This window comes from Onychostruthus taczanowskii, unplaced genomic scaffold, assembly GCF_017590055.1.
Source record: "Onychostruthus taczanowskii isolate IOZ18803 unplaced genomic scaffold, ASM1759005v1 scaffold27, whole genome shotgun sequence".
Lineage (NCBI taxonomy): Eukaryota > Metazoa > Chordata > Aves > Passeriformes > Passeridae > Onychostruthus > Onychostruthus taczanowskii.
Genome location: NW_024500017.1, coordinates 7,722,576 through 7,743,425, shown reverse-complemented (window position 1 = coordinate 7,743,425; position 20,850 = coordinate 7,722,576). Strand labels below are relative to the sequence as shown.

At 38.6% G+C, this 20,850-nt stretch overlaps 1 protein-coding gene across 6 annotated transcripts in view; it reads left to right on the top strand.

The window, feature by feature from the left end:
- CYRIB (CYFIP related Rac1 interactor B) overlaps window positions 1–19,806 on the top strand; it is a 74,897-nt gene extending 55,091 nt beyond the window's left edge. For 3 of the 6 annotated variants that reach the window (XM_041407608.1, XM_041407609.1, XM_041407607.1), the window contains 10 exons: window positions 2,207–2,289; window positions 8,077–8,198; window positions 9,877–9,982; window positions 11,004–11,140; window positions 11,767–11,844; window positions 11,940–12,056; window positions 13,184–13,263; window positions 14,388–14,514; window positions 16,487–16,557; window positions 18,935–19,806. In XM_041407608.1, the coding sequence (XP_041263542.1) occupies window positions 2,217–2,289; window positions 8,077–8,198; window positions 9,877–9,982; window positions 11,004–11,140; window positions 11,767–11,844; window positions 11,940–12,056; window positions 13,184–13,263; window positions 14,388–14,514; window positions 16,487–16,557; window positions 18,935–18,998 (975 nt within the window). In that variant the 5' untranslated portion in view covers window positions 2,207–2,216 and the 3' untranslated portion in view covers window positions 18,999–19,806. Of the gene's footprint in view, window positions 1–1,119; window positions 1,203–1,833; window positions 2,091–2,206; window positions 2,290–8,076; window positions 8,199–9,876; window positions 9,983–11,003; window positions 11,141–11,766; window positions 11,845–11,939; window positions 12,057–13,183; window positions 13,264–14,387; window positions 14,515–16,486; window positions 16,558–18,934 lie in introns of those variants that run through there. The other 3 variants (XM_041407610.1, XM_041407612.1, XM_041407611.1) reach the window with 3 other exon arrangements.
- The last annotated feature ends 1,044 nt before the right edge of the window (window positions 19,807–20,850 follow it).

Sequence of the window (20,850 nt, the reverse complement as noted above, 5' to 3'; positions counted from 1 at the left end):
CAAACATTTTGTTTTGAGTTCACACTGTTTCAGTTTCCTTGACTCCTAATAAAGTAATGATTCTTGGTGTCATGCTATCTTACCTCCAGGTGAACATGATTCTTCAGTAAAAGTAAAAATCAGGAAAAAATAGAGCATATACTTGTTTGTTGGTATAGTTAAACTAATTTGAAAATTGATTTTTAAAATATTTTGTCCTTGAATTCAAATGTCAGATTGTTCATGGCTTATTCTTAAATAATTTGGGATGAGATTTTTGGGTGTGTCTTGCTTGTCTTGCAGCAGCGCTCTAGTGAGCTCTTAGCATTTCAGAGCAATAGTTAGTAGGTATATTTTCAGCCTCTGTAAAATATGGCTTACAGAGGGATGGGGAGGGTTAATGAAAAGGCTGCTTTGTTATGAAGTGCAGTTTTCATACTCCAACTGCAGGTATTGATTTCTGAAACTTGTGGTAACATTTGAAACTGTTTTGATAATTTATCTGATCTCAACTAATCTAACAACTATTTAATTTTTCTTCCACTTTTCATTTCTTTTAGCTGGGATGTGACATCAAACATAAGAAGAACTGTTGAAACTTGATTTTTCTCCTGGTTTTGGAAAAGTCCAGTTTTTGTTTTGCTTGTGACTCTGTGATTTAATGGGGAAACTGTTCATTGGCCACAGATGACTACTACTGAGAGGCTTTCTGAAATCTGTTTTAGATTACAGTGAGGTAGTAAAAAAGTGCTGTGATGACACCACGTACATTTGAGGTTCCTTTTTGTCCTAAACAATAATGGGTTTGTTTGGCACTGAGTGCTGCAGTTACACAAAATAATATCTCAGTCATCACAAGTCACGTGTTCTTTATATGTATTAAATAGAATGAAAAAGAGCCAGTAATTCACATCTTTATTTTCGTCAAAGATTATAACTTTTCCAGTTTTTCAACAATCACTGCTCTCTAAGAAGAAGGGGCATGGAAATGCACTATACAGTGCACAGGTTCTGCTTCCCACCTGAAGTGAATCCAGAGTGCAAAACACAATGGGAGCCCTGCTCCAGTGAGACCCAGGCGTGTACTTAAAATAGGAAATGGTTATTGGAACTAAATTATTTTGCCATTTTTATTTTTAGGTTTGCTGGCATGGGTAATCTCATTAAGGTGCTAACCAGGGACATAGACCACAATGCAGCACATTTTTTCTTGGATTTTGAAAGTAAGTCTCTCAGCCCTTCACAGCTGGTGCATTTCAAATGGTAACAGTAGGGTTGCTTATACCTGCTGCAGTGAAGGCCAGGGGACTCAATTGCAAAGTTGGAATTGGAAAGAGTTGCATGTGGTTTTTCTGTTTTTTTTTTTCCCCTTTTTCCCCCTCTCCAGTAGTAGCCAAGCCACCATCATGCTGCTGTGTAAATTTTCTTTCCATGTGCTTAGTCATTTTGGGTCTTTGTGGTCAGTGATGTCCATCCATCTGCCTGCAAATCAAGTAATCATGAAATGAGAAGTTCTGTCAGTATGCCATAGTAATCTGTGCTGAGCAGTTGTCCACTGTAATCCTCTCGTACACAAGAGTGAGTGCTAAATCATTCCTGATCCTGCTTTGGTCATTCATCGTGCAGTTAATGTGGTTTTTTTTTTTTTTTTTACATCCGAAAGTCTGAAGAGAAACTGTTTGAGTTTCAGATGTTTTAAGCACCTTGTGTAAAAGGTCTGTGGCATATCTCTGTTAGCATTTTCTGCACACTGAAATGATGTATCATGATGTGGTTTTCTATGATGGCCTTCTGACATAATTATAAGGGCTGACAAAATTAAAGCTCTTTCCTTCTGCTGTCCCATCAGGTTAAAATCTAGCATGGCTAATGCTTTCAAATCTGTTACTTGGCCCTCAAGGCAGTACTCCTGCTCAGGACACTGGTGCTAGGGTGTACTGGGACAGAACAGTCCCTGGCAAAGGCTTTGGTTGGATTCTGCCCCTTTCCCAAAGGGGCAGCTGTGAGGATGTTGGTGACACGCTCACTTCCTACAGGAAAGCTGCACTGCTGGGGTCACCAGCTGTGCCTCCTCGAGGTGGAGATGTTCCTTCACCCAGCCTGAAGGACGGGTTCGTACCTGATGGAGCTCTCTGGTCTTCTTTTCCCACTGCTTCAATCAACTACATTTGGGCTGTTCTTTCTTATAAAAAGAAAATTTTCTTTTCTCTCATTCTTGTCTTGGCAGGTACCTTAACATGGGGAACCTTCTAAAAGTTTTGACATGCACAGACCTTGAGCAGGGGCCAAATTTTTTCCTTGATTTTGAAAGTGAGAAGATGATTTTATATATCTATTACTCTTTGCCTGCAGTAGACTGCATTTGTCGTGTACTAAATGTATGTTTTCATTTTGCCACCCTTCTAACTGCTTTGCATGCCTGAGCTATGGATAATTGTTCAGTGAACTTTGGTCAAAAGCAATAACCTGTTCTAAAATATCTTTAGGTCCTAAAACATAAAATGTTTGTTTCAGAAAGGGCTTTCAAATTACATTTACTGTTGAAACCTGATTTGGTTCTTGTTTTTTAAACCAAAATTCGGCCTACTTTTAATCAACATATTAAGAATAGTTGTAATTATTAGAAGACTTACCGAAGTTGCAACTGACTTACTCCAATTTGTGAGTTTTGTCCCATGCTCCTTAAAGGAAGAACTGAAAATGAAACCTGATTCTCATCACTTCCAATGTGACTTAATAATGCTGCATAGACGGACTGGCTCACAACAGCTATTCATAGCTCCAGCACCACCATGTTAAAAGTTATATATGTGAACCTTACTGGATCTGGCACTGAAATTTAACCTCATGCCTTCTTAAAAGGGAGTCTCAACATGTACAGGGATGAAATTGATTTTGAAAAGAAGAGGCATGTAGCTTGTCTGATCAATGCCAGGTGTTCTAGAAGGTTCACATATGTCAGTATTTCTGCTTTTGGTTTTTGTTGCATGGTACAGTATAGCCTAAGAATGGCAGGTAAGTGTTGCTGGCTTCTGCTATGCATGTTTAGTTACTTTCTTTTGGGATGTGCTGTTTCTTTAGCCAGCTGTACATCAGCAAGCATAAATAAGAAGATTAATGTTCAAGTACATTTTGACCATGTAATAGAATACAATGGAATAGTGTAATAAAAAAACTGATGAAGTATATGATATGGATAATTTGAGGTGCATTAAATCTTTTTTCCCCTGAATTGTTTTTCAGTTGTTTGGTGAATCAGTAGCAGTTTTCTATATTAGTTATAATATGAAAGCAAATGCTTGAAGAAATATGGTTTTGCTTCAGTGACATTTAAAGTTACAACTTCTCTAAACTTTTACCCTGTTGTGTTGATTTTTTATCACTTGTCTCTTCTGAATATATTGGTATTGGAAAACGCTAGCCATACAAATTATTCATAAAGGGAGGATTATCAAGGGCTGTGCTCAAAAATCAGAAAGCAAAATTCGTCTAAGACCAATTCTTGCATATTGTCATATTAGGTAAAATCTGTTGAAGTGGGAGAACTCATGTGTGAAGCCATTGGAGTTGTGAAGCTCCAGCTTAATCTGCAGATACTGAAAATTTAATTGGAGTAAATGAAATGTACATTAGCTGGATAGAAGAGGCATAGTTCTTAAATAAATTGCAATAAAAAAATGCTCCTTTTTTTCTTGCTAAATACAGATTTTTTAGCTGTCAGTTTTGTTTTTAAATGCATGTTTTGAGCATGAACAGGATTTGGCATGAGAGTAAGCAGGTTGCTGACATGAAATGCTTTCATATGCAGTCAAATTAGGTGATTTATATTATGGCTGAATTGTTAGACTGTTCTTTGTTCATTTTGGACCCTGTTCTGCATTTGTTTCTGCTGCTATACTGTGTATCCATGCTTCTTTCTCCTCTGTTTCAGATAGCTTGCCTTGACAGGATCTTGGCTTTGACACAGCCAAGATCTTTCTTCAAGACTTGGCACTTAATCTTGTGATACTTAATGTTGTGGTTTTGTGTGGAAGGACAAGTAAGCTCTGTATTAAAAACAAATTTGCCAATTCTGTGTTACGCCTGACTCAATAACAGGCAGTTTGAAGTCTTTTGTTCTTAAATCCATTTATGTGAGCAGGCTCCATTGTTTCTTACATAGGACCTTAAAGAACTAAAACCTAATGTTCACAAAGCTTTGTAGTGCTAGAAACTTCAAATTTTAGACTTCTAACCATTAAGGTTCCCCCAGATGTTTATCTTGGTGCTTGATGCCAGTGATTGGTGTGACTGTAAAAAATATGATGAGCTGTAGGTTTTTCCTTGCCTCTGCGCTGGTTAAACTTATGCTTTCTTTGGTCATTCACCTTACCTGTTTGATACAAATAGTTCTCCTGAGTATTCTTTTAAAGTCTGTGCAGTGCCATTAGAACATAAGCAAAGTGCACAGGTCAATATTGTTTACATAAAACAGCCACCTGAAATGTGGGAAACTTACAGCTCAACTTTTAAATTGGTGTCTTTACTGTCACAGTTGCAAATCTTTTCCAAATTTACTGATTTGAATAGTAGCTAAAATACAGTGTACTTTGAGATGCTGATATCAAGCTAGCGCTGACAGTATCCTGCATTATCTCCAGAGGACTTGGCCAGGTTTCAGAGGAGCCACAGAGACAGCATTCTCCATAGTAATGCCAACAGAGATTAATAAATTATTTCATCTCCAGCAGTCTGGCATTATTTTCCCCTTGTTTGTGAGTTTTGTCCCAGACAGTTTCAGATGACTTGATGTGTTCTTCCCTGGGAAAAATCTCAGCTTAAATAGTTTGCTGTGCAGTGTAAACTTTTAACCCCAAATTTCTCTCTCTACTAGTTCTGTCGGCTAGCCAAATATTATTTTAATAGTCACTAAATGTGTGTGTTCCCCGCATGCGAATGTTGTCTCACTCTTGTAGTATTTAGTTCACATAACAGCGTTTGTATATTGTTTCAAGTCTCCTCTTCTGTCTCTAACATATTACTGTGTGAGCATTCTGAACTCTAAGTGTATATTGCATCTAGTGCAGTAACATTTTAATTAAACACAAGTTAATTTAAAGACGAACTCCAATTCACTTGCAGAACCTCAGTCTTTTCTTACTATTGCATTAAAAATAGTAAAGTTGCCCTGATAACCAGGACTCAGCTCCTATGGCCACAGTATCAAACCTCAGAACATCTGAGTGAGGTGTGATGTGCTTACTGGGTTTGTTCTTTCTGTGGAAAGCATTGCTGATAAAGGCACAGCCTTGTTGTAACCTTGTAGCAGGAACTTACATGGATGGGGAGAAGGGAAATCCATGAAATTGTGCATTTCCTTCATCCTTCTGTTTGGATGGCTGGCACTGCTGGCTGCTTTTTCTTAGCTGCCAAGAGTAACTCCAGAAGTGCAACTCCCTTTCCTGCTCTGTGCACCTCACCATGGGGATGAGGAGTTCCACAATTAGTGATTCTCAAGTGATGGTCCTGTAGCTTGAGCCCTCAGGTACCTACTGAGGGCTGCTAGTCCCACAGTGTGGGAATGCTGCCTCCATCTGTTCAAGATGGTAACAGTGCTTAGGAAAAGGGACCTCTCCCTCTTTCTTCCCTGTGATGGGCTTTCAGACAACAATGCCCTGAGCAGCACTGGGAAGTAAATCAACCAATTTTGCTCTGGGTCAGCCAGCATTAGGCCCTGAAGATCTTTCATATCATGCCTCTTCACCCTATTCTAATAACACCTTAAATATTTTGTGAAGGGATTATAAAATCATTTAAATTTGCGTTTTAAATTTGACCTCTCTTTTAGAGATGGCAGAGGAAATGTTACGGATGTTTTTTATTGGAGAGGACGAAGTTGACCAAAAATGAAATATATACCAAAAGAAATAACTCTCTACCTACTTGAGTTTCAAATAGATTGATGTTTAGAAGTTTGTAATAATCGAAACAAACAATTAAAAAATCCCACCACCCCAACAAATTAAATATCAACCATTGGTTTAAGTTTCCTGGAACATTTTAAGAAAATGAAATACAGTGGTTGGCTGTTTACATCCTGCACTAAGAGAGGTGATGATGGTGTTGATTTGCCTAGCCAGCTGTCCAGTGAAGACCACTAAATTTGTATCTGGGAGATGATTTTCATTTCTAAATGTGGAGGGTCTTAGTGCTTCAGCTGTTCTGCTTGTTGGTGGGTTTTGAAATGAGGAGCAGGAGTTCTTTTGGGCCTTTCTGCTCTGCCCCTCCCAGTCTTGAAAAATGAACTCTCCTTACTACACAGGGTAAAGAAAAAAATGTCATGAAAAATTAAATAGGCAGGAGATGTTCTCAGTGTGAGACGATCCAAGTGACAAGTCTTGATTGCATTATTTAACAGCACAATCTGGAATGCTACAGAGCTTCAAGTCTTAGTCTGTATTTCACTGTAACATTTCATGTTCGTGCATGAACTGCTGCCAGTCAGCTGGTGCTTCCCTGTCTGCTCTTTTCCCTCATTTTTTGTCTTCATTTCTTACAGCAGTCTTCAGCAGCTTTCAAAATTATGTGACCTTTGTGATGATCTGAAAAGCACTGGCCACTTTTACTCAATGCCTAATCAATGTGGTGCTCTTTTATTTATTTATTTTAAAAGGAGTGACCAGGTTCTTTTTAACCTGTGCTAATTCTTGATGTTTCTCAAAATACTAGTTAAACTGTTGCAAGGTCTATATATAGGCATATTTGCTAATAATGTCCACTCTTTATGCATTAAACTATGCATTAAAATAAGAGGTATCATGCAAAAAATACAGCAAAATCCAGACAGGCAATGTATATGAAATTTATTTTCTCCTAATACAAACTTTGTTTTCTCTTGTGTTTTTCTAGTGTGTAACACTAAGATACTGTGGGAGTTTTATTTCGAATGTAAAGATGTACCTAACTTCCATGGGAAGTTGTACATATGGATCATGGAAAAAGCACATCTAAAAAGACATTTTCCAGACTCTTCAAACTGCACAAAGTCATGAGGATATATTGTCCTTAAAGAATTTCTGTCTGTCCCTATAAAAATTATCTATTGTTAATACCCTCATTTTTTGGCATTGGAAATAATGGTCTAAAATACAATTATATTTATTCCATAATGTATTTTGCCCATGTTAACAGAAGTGGATTTTTTTTTTTTTACAAGAGCTTTAGTAACTAACAATTTATTATTTTTAAAATATGAATCTAAAAGGAACTAACCTTATAACTTCCATCAGCATTTTAAAAGAATAAATAAATTGGTTTAGGTAAACCATGTCTGAGATACTTGTCCTAGGTGATTGTTTTTAAAGGTTAAAACCTTTTGTCGATTCTTCTCAAAACATACTTCTTACAGAATAACATTTCTTTAAAGATGTGCATGTAGCTTTTTGAAATTATGACCCAATATACTTTTAGGAAGCCCTTAGCTAATTAGAAGAAAATGGGAGACAGCTTATATCTTTAAAGACAGTGGACAAAAGAAAAAAGCCCTTCACAGGCTCACACTAGTCTTTTTGTTCTCAGCTCTGATTGTGCAATGAGTGCAGTAAAGAATATGTTTTGAGAATTAAATATATTTAGAAGTAAAATACATGGCTCCTTTCCCAAGCACTTTAAGATGAGGCAGACAAGATGTAAAATAATCTGATGCAGTGTTTCTGGATAATAATAGACATGGACACCTCCTGTGCTGTCTGCAGTGAGTGTGTCTTTTGAGTGCTTACTTAAGTTTCTTCCAGTGAGCCTCTACTGCACCCCAAGGTGAGATTATATGATAGTCATAAAGATAACTCATCAGGATTTCTTCTCCTAACTCAGTTTTAACTAAGTCAAGAAGATAGAATCCAGGTGCATTTTTGGGATGGTAAAAGAAGAGACTACTAAAATGAATACAGTTAGTCTCTTGGAGTTCCTTATACTTATATGTAGTAGCTCTTCAGAGAATGAAAATTCTTGATGAGTTGCTGCATGAAGAATTTGTCCCATAAGTGATGGTGTGCCTATTGAATTCCATGTTGTTGTTAAAAATAAATATATATACATTTAATATGTTCTGCTGTTTAGATGCCCAACCTACAGAATCTGAAAAGGAAATTTATAATCAGGTGAATGTAGTGTTAAAGGATGCAGAAGGAATACTGGAAGACTTGCAGTCATATAGAGGAGCTGGCCATGAAATACGAGAGGTGAGCTAGAGTGTTTCAATTGTGCACAGCCTGTGGTTGTTCATTGTCTGATCCTAACCAAATACTGCTGGGGTTTAACTTTGCTTGCAGGAGCTGTTTTGGCAGAGCATGTTGTCTTTTAAAATCACTGTCTTGAATTTCTGCTCTGGAATGTTTCTTTTTAACAGCAAAACAGATGTTGCTTGTTTCAATCATATTAATCCACATATGTAATAGCAAATGATGCTTCTCAGAGTTTTGGGGGTATTATTAATTTGATTTTTCTTTGTGTTCCCACATAAGCTCTTCTTGAATAAATAGCGAATCTGTAAAGAGTGTGGTGTAACTACAGTGCAATTCTGAATAGTGTAGACATCCTCTTGTATGGTAACTGGAGAAGCCTGGTTTGGTAATCCTAACACAAAAGGCATCTCATTTTCACTCCCTTTTAATTGGCTTTTATTTACTAAAGAAGATGTTTGGAACAGAAGTAAGTCCCTGTACAGAATGTCACTCAAATTTTCATTTGTTTAATAAAGAGTGGAATACATATTCTCCCAACCCCCTTTCTTTCTTTCTCACATGCAGCAATGGGGGCTGCTTTGCTCATGAATGAAGGAGTTATTCACTGTAACATGTCCTTAGGAAATAGTATTAGATAGGAGGAGTCTCTATTCACTCCATGGCAATTTGAGATACTCAAAGCCATTCAGGTTTGAGAGGTTTTCTCTCCATGGAATTGATAAGGTAGGTTTAAGAAGGATGACAGTGTCACACAAAACCCTTAGGAGGGGAGACAGCTTACTTGTTCTTCAAGGAAGGAGCACATTCAGGGACAGGCTGCAGGATCAGGCAGGAATGTGTGTGTGCAGATGCCATGGAGAAATGAGAGATACTCCTCTGAGAGGAGGTAGACATGGCAGGAAGGGAACTTTCTAGGACCAGAGAGGAGTGTGCTGCAAACCACAGCCCATGGTTGACTGAAACAGTTCTTGAAATCTAGAACTTGACAGTGAAAATTCTGCAGGAAGGTTATGACCATTTTAATTTCTGTTTTCTTAGTATATTTTCAGTTGCTAACTGGTGAGGTTGAATTTAAGTTATTATATGTCTGGGAAGTTTACTGTAAAGACAAAGTCTATAAATATGTCCTTCAAAGCTGTGGTATATTCTGTGTACTGGTGGTGCTTTATGTTGTTGATTATGCTTAAAAGTTCCTGCTGTAATAGTTAGCTTGAATTTCACAGCAATTTTTTTTCTTTGCAAATTTCGGAATTAGTGATAGATACCAATATTAAGATGAGGCTTTGATCACTATTTTTTTTTTTTTTTTGCTTGGAGTAAGCACAGTAAAGTTGTTAATTTTAATTAACTACGTCTGGTTATGTAAATTTTCTTATCTGCGTAATTTGATTTTTAACCATTTCTTTATACTCTCTCCAAGTTGTTTTCCTGTTCAGGATGCTTACTTTCAACACAAATTTTTAGACCTTTTTGGAGCAGACATGGGTTAGTACATGCTTGTCTCTCAACTGAAAACTTCTTAGTAGCTAGATATTTAATTATTAGCTCTTCAAACAATTGTCTTGCATAGGTGTTCTGGTTTTTTTGTGTTTTGTTGTTTGGGGTTGTTTTGTCAGCAGTGCATCAGTTATTCCCAATCCAAGCATACTTTTTTCCTCTCTTTTTTTAATTTAAGGCAATACAGCATCCAAATGATGAGAAGCTGCAAGAGAAGGCATGGGGTGCAGTTGTTCCACTAGTAGGCAAACTAAAGAAATTCTATGAATTTTCTCAAAGACTAGGTAAGTGGAAAGGTGTTAACGTAGGGTTTTTTTTTGTCTTAATTTATTAGTATATTTGACATATTCAGATGTGATCACATCTAGGCCAACTCCTTTGTGGAAAAGAGCTCATATTGCACAGATTCCTCCTTACACTGGATGACAGCAATCTTGCTTCAGTGGGATGTCTGAGAGGGGAGAATGAATGGGATCATCCTTGTTGCTCTTCCTCTGCTCCTTTAGTAACTCAGGAAAGCAGTAACCAGCTGATTGTCTGGAAATTAGTGAACTAAATAATCAGGAATTAATTTTGTCAGTTTTTCTGATACCAAGAATACTTAAAAGAGACTGTATTATTCCTCCCTAAACACCAGAAATTATTTGCTGTGTGGAAATGCCTGATCTTGGTTCATACACGTGCAATACTTGAGATGGTGCTTCAAGCCTCTTCTGAAACTCACTGATATGATGGCTGTGCTGATAAAACCTATGAGACTTGTTTTTTCACCAGCTTTCTGTTGTTATCTCACTTCTAATCAAATTTATTAACATAGTTTGTAAAAAATCTGTTTAAAACATGGAAACTTGTTGCAGGCAAGTTCTGCTTTTTAAAATGATTGAGGTATTTTTCTCAAGAAGATGAACAGGAAGCTGGATTATAAATTTATTTTAAATAAGGCGTGACTTCTGCTTACAGCTATGTGCCTCTTGAATTCTGTGTTCTGCTAAAGGCTGAAGTCTGCTAACACAGGTTATTGAAACATGTTCTACACAAATGTTGCAGACAAAGCTGAGTAGAACTTTTCAAGAAGTTTTTTTTCTGTGGCTGTCAGTGCTGATGAGACCCAGTCTGTACAGCAGTTTGTATGTAAATATGACAGCAGTAGACACGTAGATGAGCAATTCATCAAGTCCCTTTATTATTAATCACCATGCATTTTGGCAGCTGTATATTTGAAGTCTAGCATGCAGCATATCAGCCAGTACTGATACAAGGAGCAGGTGCAGGTGTGTGTTGCAAACTCGTCTCCTGTGCTTGCAGAGGCAGGACTGCGGGGCCTGCTGGGCGCCCTGACGAGCACTCCGTACTCCCCAACGCAGCACCTGGAGCGAGAGCAGGCTCTTGCTAAGCAGTTTGCAGAAATTCTTCACTTTACACTCCGATTTGATGAGCTCAAGGTAAGAGCTTGTAATCAGGAGGGCTAGAAAAAGAAGCCAAGTGTGTTTACTGAAGTAATCTGGATTGTGTTCTGTTCTGGGATAGAATGTGCAGTGGATACTCAAATATCCAATATGCTTGGCTTCCTCTTGTGACCTAGAGTAAGATTAAACTGGAAAGCAGATGAAATACCCTATTAGCTTTAGGCACTTGTATTTCAGTTCACATTAATCATGTTTCTTCACCCAAATTTGCCATATCTCTTGGGATAATGCTTTTGCTTTTAGCTTGTGTACACCAATAGTCTGTCTATTTTCTTCCTATGTGCAAACAACTAAGCTAAAATTATAATTAATTTGCTGGTCTGATCCTTGGAGTCAAATTAGCAAAGCAATTTTTTTCAACCTACTAATTTCCAACTTGTATTTAGGAGACTGTTTCTTTTCTCATTCCTTTTAGAGCTTGTTCTGAATCTGAGAAACCAGAAAGCTTTATGTTGTGCTTACAAGTTCCAAACATGTCACAGGTCTTTTTGCTGCACTTCAGGAAGTTGAATATTTTCTTGTTGTGTGTATTACATTTTATGAAAACTTGTCCTTACTTTTCTTGAATTTGTCACAACTCTCTTTCTTCCATATCCACGTAGATGACAAATCCTGCTATACAGAATGACTTCAGCTACTATAGAAGAACTCTGAGCCGTATGAGGATTAACAATGTCCCAGTAGGTAACCCTTGGATAAGATGAAATGTAGTCTTCTGCTACCACCTCTCTTCTTCATGTACAGAGCAACTAAACCCTTTCTTCTGTTTTTTTAGGCAGAGGGAGAAAATGAAGTAAATAATGAGTTGGCAAACAGAATGTCTTTATTTTACGCTGAGGCGACGCCAATGTTGAAAACCTTAAGTGATGCCACAACAAAGTTTGTGTCAGAGGTAAGAGTATAAATTTATATGGCTTGGATAATGTACTTCACAGCACTGCAAGGCCAAACATAATGGGCAACACAACCTGCACCAGGCCTAACCTGGCATCTAGGAATAAAACTTGGGGTTTGGAGCCTCAAAAAATGTAATGTGTCTTTCCCACATGCCGGAGAGTTAGGAACTCCAGCCAGGCACATTGTGTATACATCCCCAAAATTTAGTGGATAGTGTCACAGCAGCAGTGATGGCTTTCCTCAAGCAGGGAACTGAGGCAGGTATTTTGCTTGCACTGTGGTGGTGGTTTAGAGCAGAAATTTCAGAAAATTGAAAGGGAAACGGCTTGATTCTCTCTGCTTGAAATAGGGAATGGAATAGAAATGTAGCTGCCTCTTCTCCTTCCCAAGACTCTCTTGTTACACTGTGTAAAGTCAAGTATATTACATTCTTGCAAAAGGGAGAAGGAACCTGAACTAGAAAAGAATTTCAGTATGTTGACACACCCCTATTTACCCTTGACTACCTAAGTAAATATTGATTGTAAATTCCAATCACTACAAGTACTGTACTTGCCTTCTGGTAACTGTGATGATTTTTGGCTTAAATGCAAAGAATGCTCACTATTTCTTAGTAGAAAATAATTTTGCATTACATGATTTATGCGAAGTTACATCTTTCTTTTAATATTTTTTCCCCTTGAGTTCTGCTTTATGCTTGAAATACCTTAAGGAAACTGTCCTCTTATTTTACATTTATTTGTGATGGTTGTCTGCCACACTTTTTAAGTTTCGCTCTTACAGCAGGTGAATATAGTTGGCTATAGAAATTTTTGTCTTTGAACGAGCATATTAGATGATGATTCCTTCAAAACTTTCCAAAAGTCAGTCATGTCAGGGGCATAGTTCCTTGGCTACAAACAAGCAGGCAAAACCCATGTGGTAGCCTTTGCTCTGTAAATTGCTAGTCTATATGATAACATTTAAAACCAACAGTGCAAGACTACCTGACTTACCACAGTTCTGTTGATGTTTTTAATTGCTCCACATTGCTATGCCAGCAGATAACTGATTTGACTTGGGTTTTGTAGTATAATATTTAACAGTAATTGAACTGTGGAAACTGTTCACCTTCTTTTGCAGAATAAAAATTTACCAATAGAGAATACAACAGACTGCTTAAGCACCATGGCCAGTGTGTGCAGGGTCATGCTGGAAACCCCGTGAGTACCAACACTGCTTGGGTTGGGTGTGAGTCACCTCTCTGTTTCAGACCCGACTTGTGATGCATGAAAGAAATATAATTGGAGTGATTAGGAACCGTGATGTTTCCTTTTTACCAGCCTAGCTGTTTACACTGACATGAAACCACCTTGTTTCATTTTGCCAGCCACGGAAATCGTGCAGTCTACTTTTCTGAACATATTAATATTTAAAAATAGAACGGCTATGGAAGCTAGACAACCTCTTGGCACTCTTTATAAGTGGTTTTCTCATGTATTATTCAGAGAAGTAGGCTATTTGAGCATGATTGCCTAGGGTCTCCTGAAAGAGGGGCTGTGGGCAATGCACTGGGCATTGTGTCCTTGCTGCCTGCCCTGGCTGATTGCTCTAAAAAAATGACAGTGCTCCTCTCAGGGGAATTAAGAGGCAACTTCTAGGCATGAAGGCAATCAGTTGTCTTCTGTACATTTGAGAGGCACTGGGAGTATGACCAAAGTCACACAAATCTTTGGTTATTTTTTTTTAATCTGTTTCTTCTTATTCTAAATAGTTTTGTGTTGGTAAAATTACAGGGGCATGAGCTCTGTCTTTTAAAATAAGTTTCTGTCCAAATACCACAGGATGTTTGTTTTGGAGTACATTAAGAGCTCCAAGCATTTATACTCTTACTCTTCTTAGGAATGGACTGTTCCATTTTAAAAAGCAGTTAAAGGTTGTCCAGTCGCCTCTCCTTTTTCCTCTAAGTCAGAACTTCAGGTGTGTATTAGAAAGTGGCAGAGAAAAGTGTAGGAAGCACTGAAGATAAAGTTAGTATGTATTGTTTCAATCTTCTTAAATTTTCATTTTTTAAAATAAAAATTTAAAAATAGTGATGGTTTTAGGTTTGAGAATTTTTATTAATCTTCAGGTAACTTTCTAAACAAGCATCTGACTTTTGGCAGGTTATTGAAAGGAATAAAGAAAACTCAAAAGTTTGGGGTTCATAGATTTGGTTGGGTTGGTTTGTTTTTTTTTCTCTGAGGATTTACAGTGGATTTTTTCTCTTTAATCTTAATTAGGGTGTTACTAGTATGTACTGTTATCTTGTGTTTCATAGATAATAAGCTGTGTTTTTAAATTGCAGTGAATACAGAAGCAGGTTTACAAATGAGGAAACAGTATCATTCTGTCTGAGGGTAATGGTGGGTGTCATCATACTCTATGACCACGTGCATCCGGTGGGCGCTTTTGCCAAAACTTCAAAAATTGATGTAAGTTTACTGTTGCTAAATAATCTCCTGAGAATTTAAATTTTGTGTAGGCTCCTATTCTGTCTTGCAGATTCTAGTAGCAGGTGTATACACTGGGTTGGTGCTAAACACATAGCTGTGAGTAAAAATGTGTGTTTATGTAGTGAGAAATACAAACTTCTATGCAGCTTTTTAATACTACTTCAGACAGGTAAGTGGGTCATGAAAAATCTGTTTTTATGTAATTCAGGTAGTGTCTAGAAATACTTGTAAGCAGTGGTTGCAATGAAAGATCCAGATCAGAAAGTAACAATGGCCCCTGGCTTGTTCCTCACTGGTTGGTAAATAGCTCAGTTCACCATCCACCACACTGTGAGTTTCTAATTTTCTACTGTTGTTAGATAGTAAGTCTGTGGAACACATGCTGTTACTGTGTGGTTTTGTGGTTATTTCAAATGGAGTCTTATCCCATTGTATTAATTACAGTTGGTCATTATTTCACTGGCTGAATGTAATAGTTCTTAATGGATTTATGATAAACATGTATTTTTGCTCACAGTTCCATTTTTTTTTTTTTTTTTGAGGTTGATAAAGCAGAGCTTGAAAGTTGCATTCGCTGAAGTTATCATAGAATGGTCTGGGTTGGAAGGGACCTTAAAGATCATCCAGTTCCAGCCCCCCTGGCATGGGCAGGGACACCTTCCACTAGACCAGGTTGCTCCAGGCTCGGTCCAGCCTGGCCTTGAGCACTTCCAGGGATGAGGCAGCCACAATGTCCAAAGGCATTCTCCCTCATCTTACCACTACATGTGCTTGTAAAATGTCTCTTTCCAGCTCTCTTGTAGCCCCCTTTAGATACAGGAAGGTGCTCTGAGGTCTCCCCAGAGCATTCTCCATGCTGAGCAGCTGCAGTTCTCTCAGCCTTTCCTCACTGGAGAGGTGCTGCAGCCCTCTGATCATCTTCATGACTTTTCTGGACTCGCTCTGGCACAGCCATGTCATTTTTCTGTTGGTGACACAAAGCTAGGTCCAGGTGGGGTCTTAAAAGAGCAGAGCATAGTTAGATAATCAGCTCCCGTACTGTGCTGGCCGCATTTCTTTTGCTGCAGCCCAGGACAATGTTGGCTTTCTGGCTTGCCAGAGCACTTTGCTGGGTCATGTTGAACTTCTCATCCAACAGCTCCCCCAAGCCCTTCTCCTCAGGGCTGCTTTCAGTCCATTCCACAGGAAGGTGCTCTGAGGTCTCCCCAGAGCATTCTCCATGCTGAGCAGCTGCAGTTCTCTCAGCCTTTCCTCACTGGAGAGGTGCTGCAGCCCTCTGATCATCTTCATGACTTTTCTGGACTCGCTCTGGCACAGCCATGTCATTTTTCTGTTGGTGACACAAAGCTAGGTCCAGGTGGGGTCTTAAAAGAGCAGAGCAGAGGTAGAGAATCAGCTCCCTTGCTGTGCTGGCCGCATTTCTTTTGCTGCAGCCCAGGACAATGTTGGCTTTCTGGCTTGCCAGAGCACTTTGCTGGGTCATGTTGAACTTCTCATCCAACAGCTCCCCCAAGCCCTTCTCCTCAGGGCTGCTTTCAGTCCATTCCCTGCCCAGCCTGTGTTTGGGCTTGGGATGCCCTGATCCAATTGCAGGACCTTGCACTTGGAGTTGTTGAGCTTCATGAGGTTCACAGGTTCCACTCTCCAGCCTGTCCAGGTCCCTCTGGATGCCTTCCCTCCCCTCCAGACTGTCAGCCACACCACTCAGCTTGGGGTCATCAGCAAAGTTGCTGAGGATGCACTTGATTCAGCTTTTTAAGTGGCTAAGCCAGTCTGTGATAGGAAGATGTAATACTAAAAGCTTAATTCCTTTCTAATATCCAGAAAATGTCTTTACACTACTGCTATTTTTAAATAATTATATTTCATCTTTTACATCCTGAATATAAAACATTCCTGTAAAATCAGAAGGTATTAGTATGCAAAAAACGGTAATTTTTTTAACTCCTAGATGAAAGGATGCATCAAAGTTCTTAAAGACCAGCCTCCTAACAGTGTAGAAGGCCTTCTAAATGCTCTCAGGTACTCCTTTTTGTTTCTTGGGGTTTTTTAATGTTTTGATGTGAATTTTCATGAATTGTCCAGGGTGTTTTCTTTACAGCAAAGTTTTCAGTGACTGTCACAGGGAAAGGTGAATGTAATTATTGCAGCCTTTTCTTCTAATGGGTCTTAAGGATGTGTGAAGAAGCCTCTGTGTTTTAACAGGGTTATGAATTTGCAGTTGTTCATTCTAAGATAACCTTTTCCATGCATGCAGGTTAAGAATGAGTCAGTATGGCATGGTAAGTAACTAGAAATTGTTCCTTTTCAGAAAGAACTAAAGGCATGAGTCTCTGCTGTAGAATAGATGAGACAAGAATTTGCCACATTAATTGGAGAAGTAAAGAAAAATTAATAATTCAGTATATTAAATCTAAAACCTGCTAATTTGGGTTGTAAAGCTGTATCTGTAGTCAGTCACATGTTTGTTGTGTGGGTGTCCAGCATGGGAGAAGTGGCAAAAAGTGCAAAAATGTGACAGGCAGCTGAGGTCTTTGTTCCTGTCCTTGCTTGGAAAAGTGTCATTACTTTGGTAACAAATAACTGTAACTGGGTGTTGTTACTCATGGGCTTTCTTGGAATGTGTAAGCTTTAGTTTGTCTTGTCTGAAATTGTGCAGTTGTGATTTGTTTTCCTTATCTGTAGTGAAGCTGCTTTAATTTCATTTGCCCTCTTTTTATTTTTTGTGTCATGATGTGGTAAGGAGTTAAATAATGTGGTATTGTAGGTGGGTTGTTTTGCAAAGTTGATTCAGATTGTTAGTTAAAATTTAAAAAATCAATTCCTAATTTGAAACTTCATGTGATTATTTTTATGCTAAAATCATGTTCATCTCTGAACTTCATAATGTGATCAGTCTTTGAGATGGTGATCAGTAAAAACACTGGCTTCTAGAGGGAAAATGCTGCATTAATATTTATTTCTGACTAGTTTATTGTGATTGCAGCTGCCATGATCACCAGTCTTTACTAATAGCCCATTTTTCCCATCATTGCTGACACTATGAAAGTACAAGGAAGGTGTAGTTCAGGTGCTCACTGCACTAAGCAGTGACATTAACCATTGGTTAACTGCACAGTTAACTTTGTGGTTAGCAGTAGAAATCCAGTCCATGCTCTCAAGCTGTGCTTTCCTGCTCCAACCCTTTCCATGCATGGATGCTGTACAGTCCTGGTTTTGTACATTTGATTACTCTCTGTGTAGGATATTTGAATCATTTCTAAACCATGTTTGGAATTGTTAGGAGGAGATGCAGGGGTGAGCTGCTGTGTGCGCATGTGATGAAAACAGATGTCATTGTGACAAATTAAGTCCAAATCTAAGTCTTTGATTCTGGAGGAGTGAGAAGTCCTTGGGTTTTCCCAAGAGACAGATAATGTGTTTCAAAAACAAATGGAAGGTGGTATAGGATTTCGGAGGGAGATCAGCTCTTTGTAATTTCAAATTCATCTGAGTATTGTAATCATGTTCAGCTTTTTCACATGGGCAGAATACCAAGTGCAATAACTTTTCAGGATCTCAGAAAACCTTAGGCTGCTTATTTGTTGAAAGTATGAATTACCAAAAAGTGCTGAAATCTACAGTGTTATTAACTTCCAAACTAAAAAGTCATTAAATATTTATCAAGTGTACAAGTAAAATAGTACTGCAGTTGTGGCTAACAATGGAAGTGTTAATTTAACATGTTAAAATTTAAATTACAAAGTAAGTTTTATTTGCTTTTAAATTAGTTAGGAAGGAAGATAGGAAAATTAATCACGCAAAGTGAGGATATGTTCAAAAAATAGAGATAGCTAGTTTTTTTATAGTGATTTAAAAGTGTACTATTATCCTAGAAAATTTTGAAAGGGGAAGGAGCTGAAATAAGCACATGTGTATACTCTTCAGTTTCAGCAGTATAGTCACTTAACTAAGCAGGAAATTAGGTTGAAAACAGATTTAGTCCATTGTCATTGAGGAATCCTGGGAAGGTTTGGTCACTGGAACTTATGGAGAAGAGTTCCTCGAGCTGTCGTATTTGAAGATGTTTCCCATGGGCAGAGCCCTCAGAGTTAGTCTGATTGATAATTACCTGTCACCAGTGATGCTGTGAGCTTACTGTGAAAGGCAATGTCCAGCTGAGGCTTATTTTGAGCTCTCCTTGCTGCAAGGCTGCTAGATTCTTGTTCTGATTGACAATACCATTTTCTGATCAGAATGTCTGACTTGTGTTCTTGGTGACCATGGAGTGGGTGATGATCTATGGCTGAGGGTTTTGCTCTGGTACAGTCAGGTTGAGACATAAACAAAGAAATTACACATTTGTGAGCTGAAGTGCAATAGCATTTATGTTCATCTTGATTTTTATTTCTGTGTTTAGGTACACAACAAAGCATTTGAATGATGAGACTACCTCCAAGCAAATTAAATCCATGTTGCAATAACAATTACCTGGAATTCGCACCTGCTGTAGACAGTATTCTGCAATGACTGAGATGCACAGATTTTTTTTTTTTAGTGATTGCAACTACTATCTCGTTCATTCTTGCTTTTTATTTTCTCTCTTCCTGTTTACTTTTTTTTAATCACTTTCTTGTACCTAAGTAAGCTCAGACTTCTTTTCTGTGCCAAATCAATGAAATTTATCAATTCTGGAAGTATTTCTACTTTTCAGAATAGCCATCCTAAGTGGCAGCTAATTATGCGTTGCATTTGGATTTCTCTGTACTGGGGAAAGATTTGTGACTTGAACTAAATATTTTTAAACTTGTGGTTTTTTTCTTTTTTTGAAAAACTAATATTTAATATTGCTTCTTCTGCATGGCAAGACTGCCTACTTCTGCTATTTAAAAATCCCTTGATGACTTCATTTTCTATTGCAGCTTATTTTCATGTGGAACCATGAGGAAACTAAAAGCAGATTTGTTTAAATTAACTGTGTTTGTACAAAATGGTACCCAACACAAAAGTTTTTTTAAATGAGTAAAAACTGTTTTGTTTAAAAGTTACGTTTGCATTTTGACTCATTTTTGTAAGGATGTATGTTGTATGTTTAACCTTTAATAACTAACGTTAAACTGTGGTGTGTGCGTAGCAAAATTACGTATGCATGTTCATGTCAAATGATTGGCTGTGGATAAGATAATAAAATCAGCTTTCATTTTTCTAAGTGTGGTTTGATTTACCAGTATTTTGAGTGAGATGTCTTCGTGCTCTTTGGATTTTTACAAAAAAATAAATTTATAAATTTTATATAGTGAAAACTCTGCTGTTTCATTACCAGTAACCAGCTGCTTAAGCCACTGATTTGAGCCTGGTATGTTTTAGGGTTCTTGCTTTCCACTCTGCTGCTTCCCTCTCCCTGAGAATTGTTACTCAGGTAGGGTTTGTGGTGAGGAACTTGGTGCAATCCATATAAATCCCAATGGACATTGCTGAAGAACCTGCATCTGAGCTACCCATGCTGCCTCCTCATGCAGCCATCAGAAATTACTCTGCACATTGGGCTCTCACCACACCAGTGGTGGGGAGATGAACTCCCCTTGCTCTGTACTGCTGTGTACTCCTATGGATCTAGGTGTTTGTACTGTGTAAAATCTGAATAATCACAGCATACTAAATAATGTTTCTTCCTAGGGAAACAATTTATAGCAGCAAGTCTTACATAGGTTGGTGAAAAAATTAAAACTCTTTTGGGAGGGAAAGGATTGAAGGGGAAAAGTTACAGCCCTTCCAGACGACTTTGGCAGTTTGGAGAGATGGGCAGATAGGAACTGTCTGAAATTCAGCAAAGGCAAATGCAGGGTCCTGGACCTGGGCAACCAGCACAGGCTGGGGACTGCCCTGCTGGAAAGCAGCTCTGGGGAGAAGGTCCTGGGGGAGAGCAGCTGTCCATGAGCCAGCAGTGCCCTGGGGTCAAGGCCAGGGGTGTCCTGGGGTGTGTTAGGAGGAGCCCTGCCAGCAGGTTGGGGAAGTGATCCTGCCCCTCTGCCTCACCTGGAGTGATGTCTCCAGTTCTGACCTCCTCAGGACAAGGCAGACAGGGAGCTCCTGGCGTGGAGGAGCTGTAACTTTTCCCTCCTCAGGACAAGGCAGACATGGAGCTCCTGGCGTGGGTCCAGCACAGGGACTGGAACATCTCTCTCGCAAGGAAATGCTGAGGAAGCTGGGCATTTTCAGCCTCAGAAAGAGAAAATTGAGAGGGGACCTCATCAATGTCTGTCAGTGTCTGTAGGGAGGTGTCAAGAGGACAAACCAGGCTCTGCTTGGCAGTGCCCAGCAATAGGACAAGAGGCA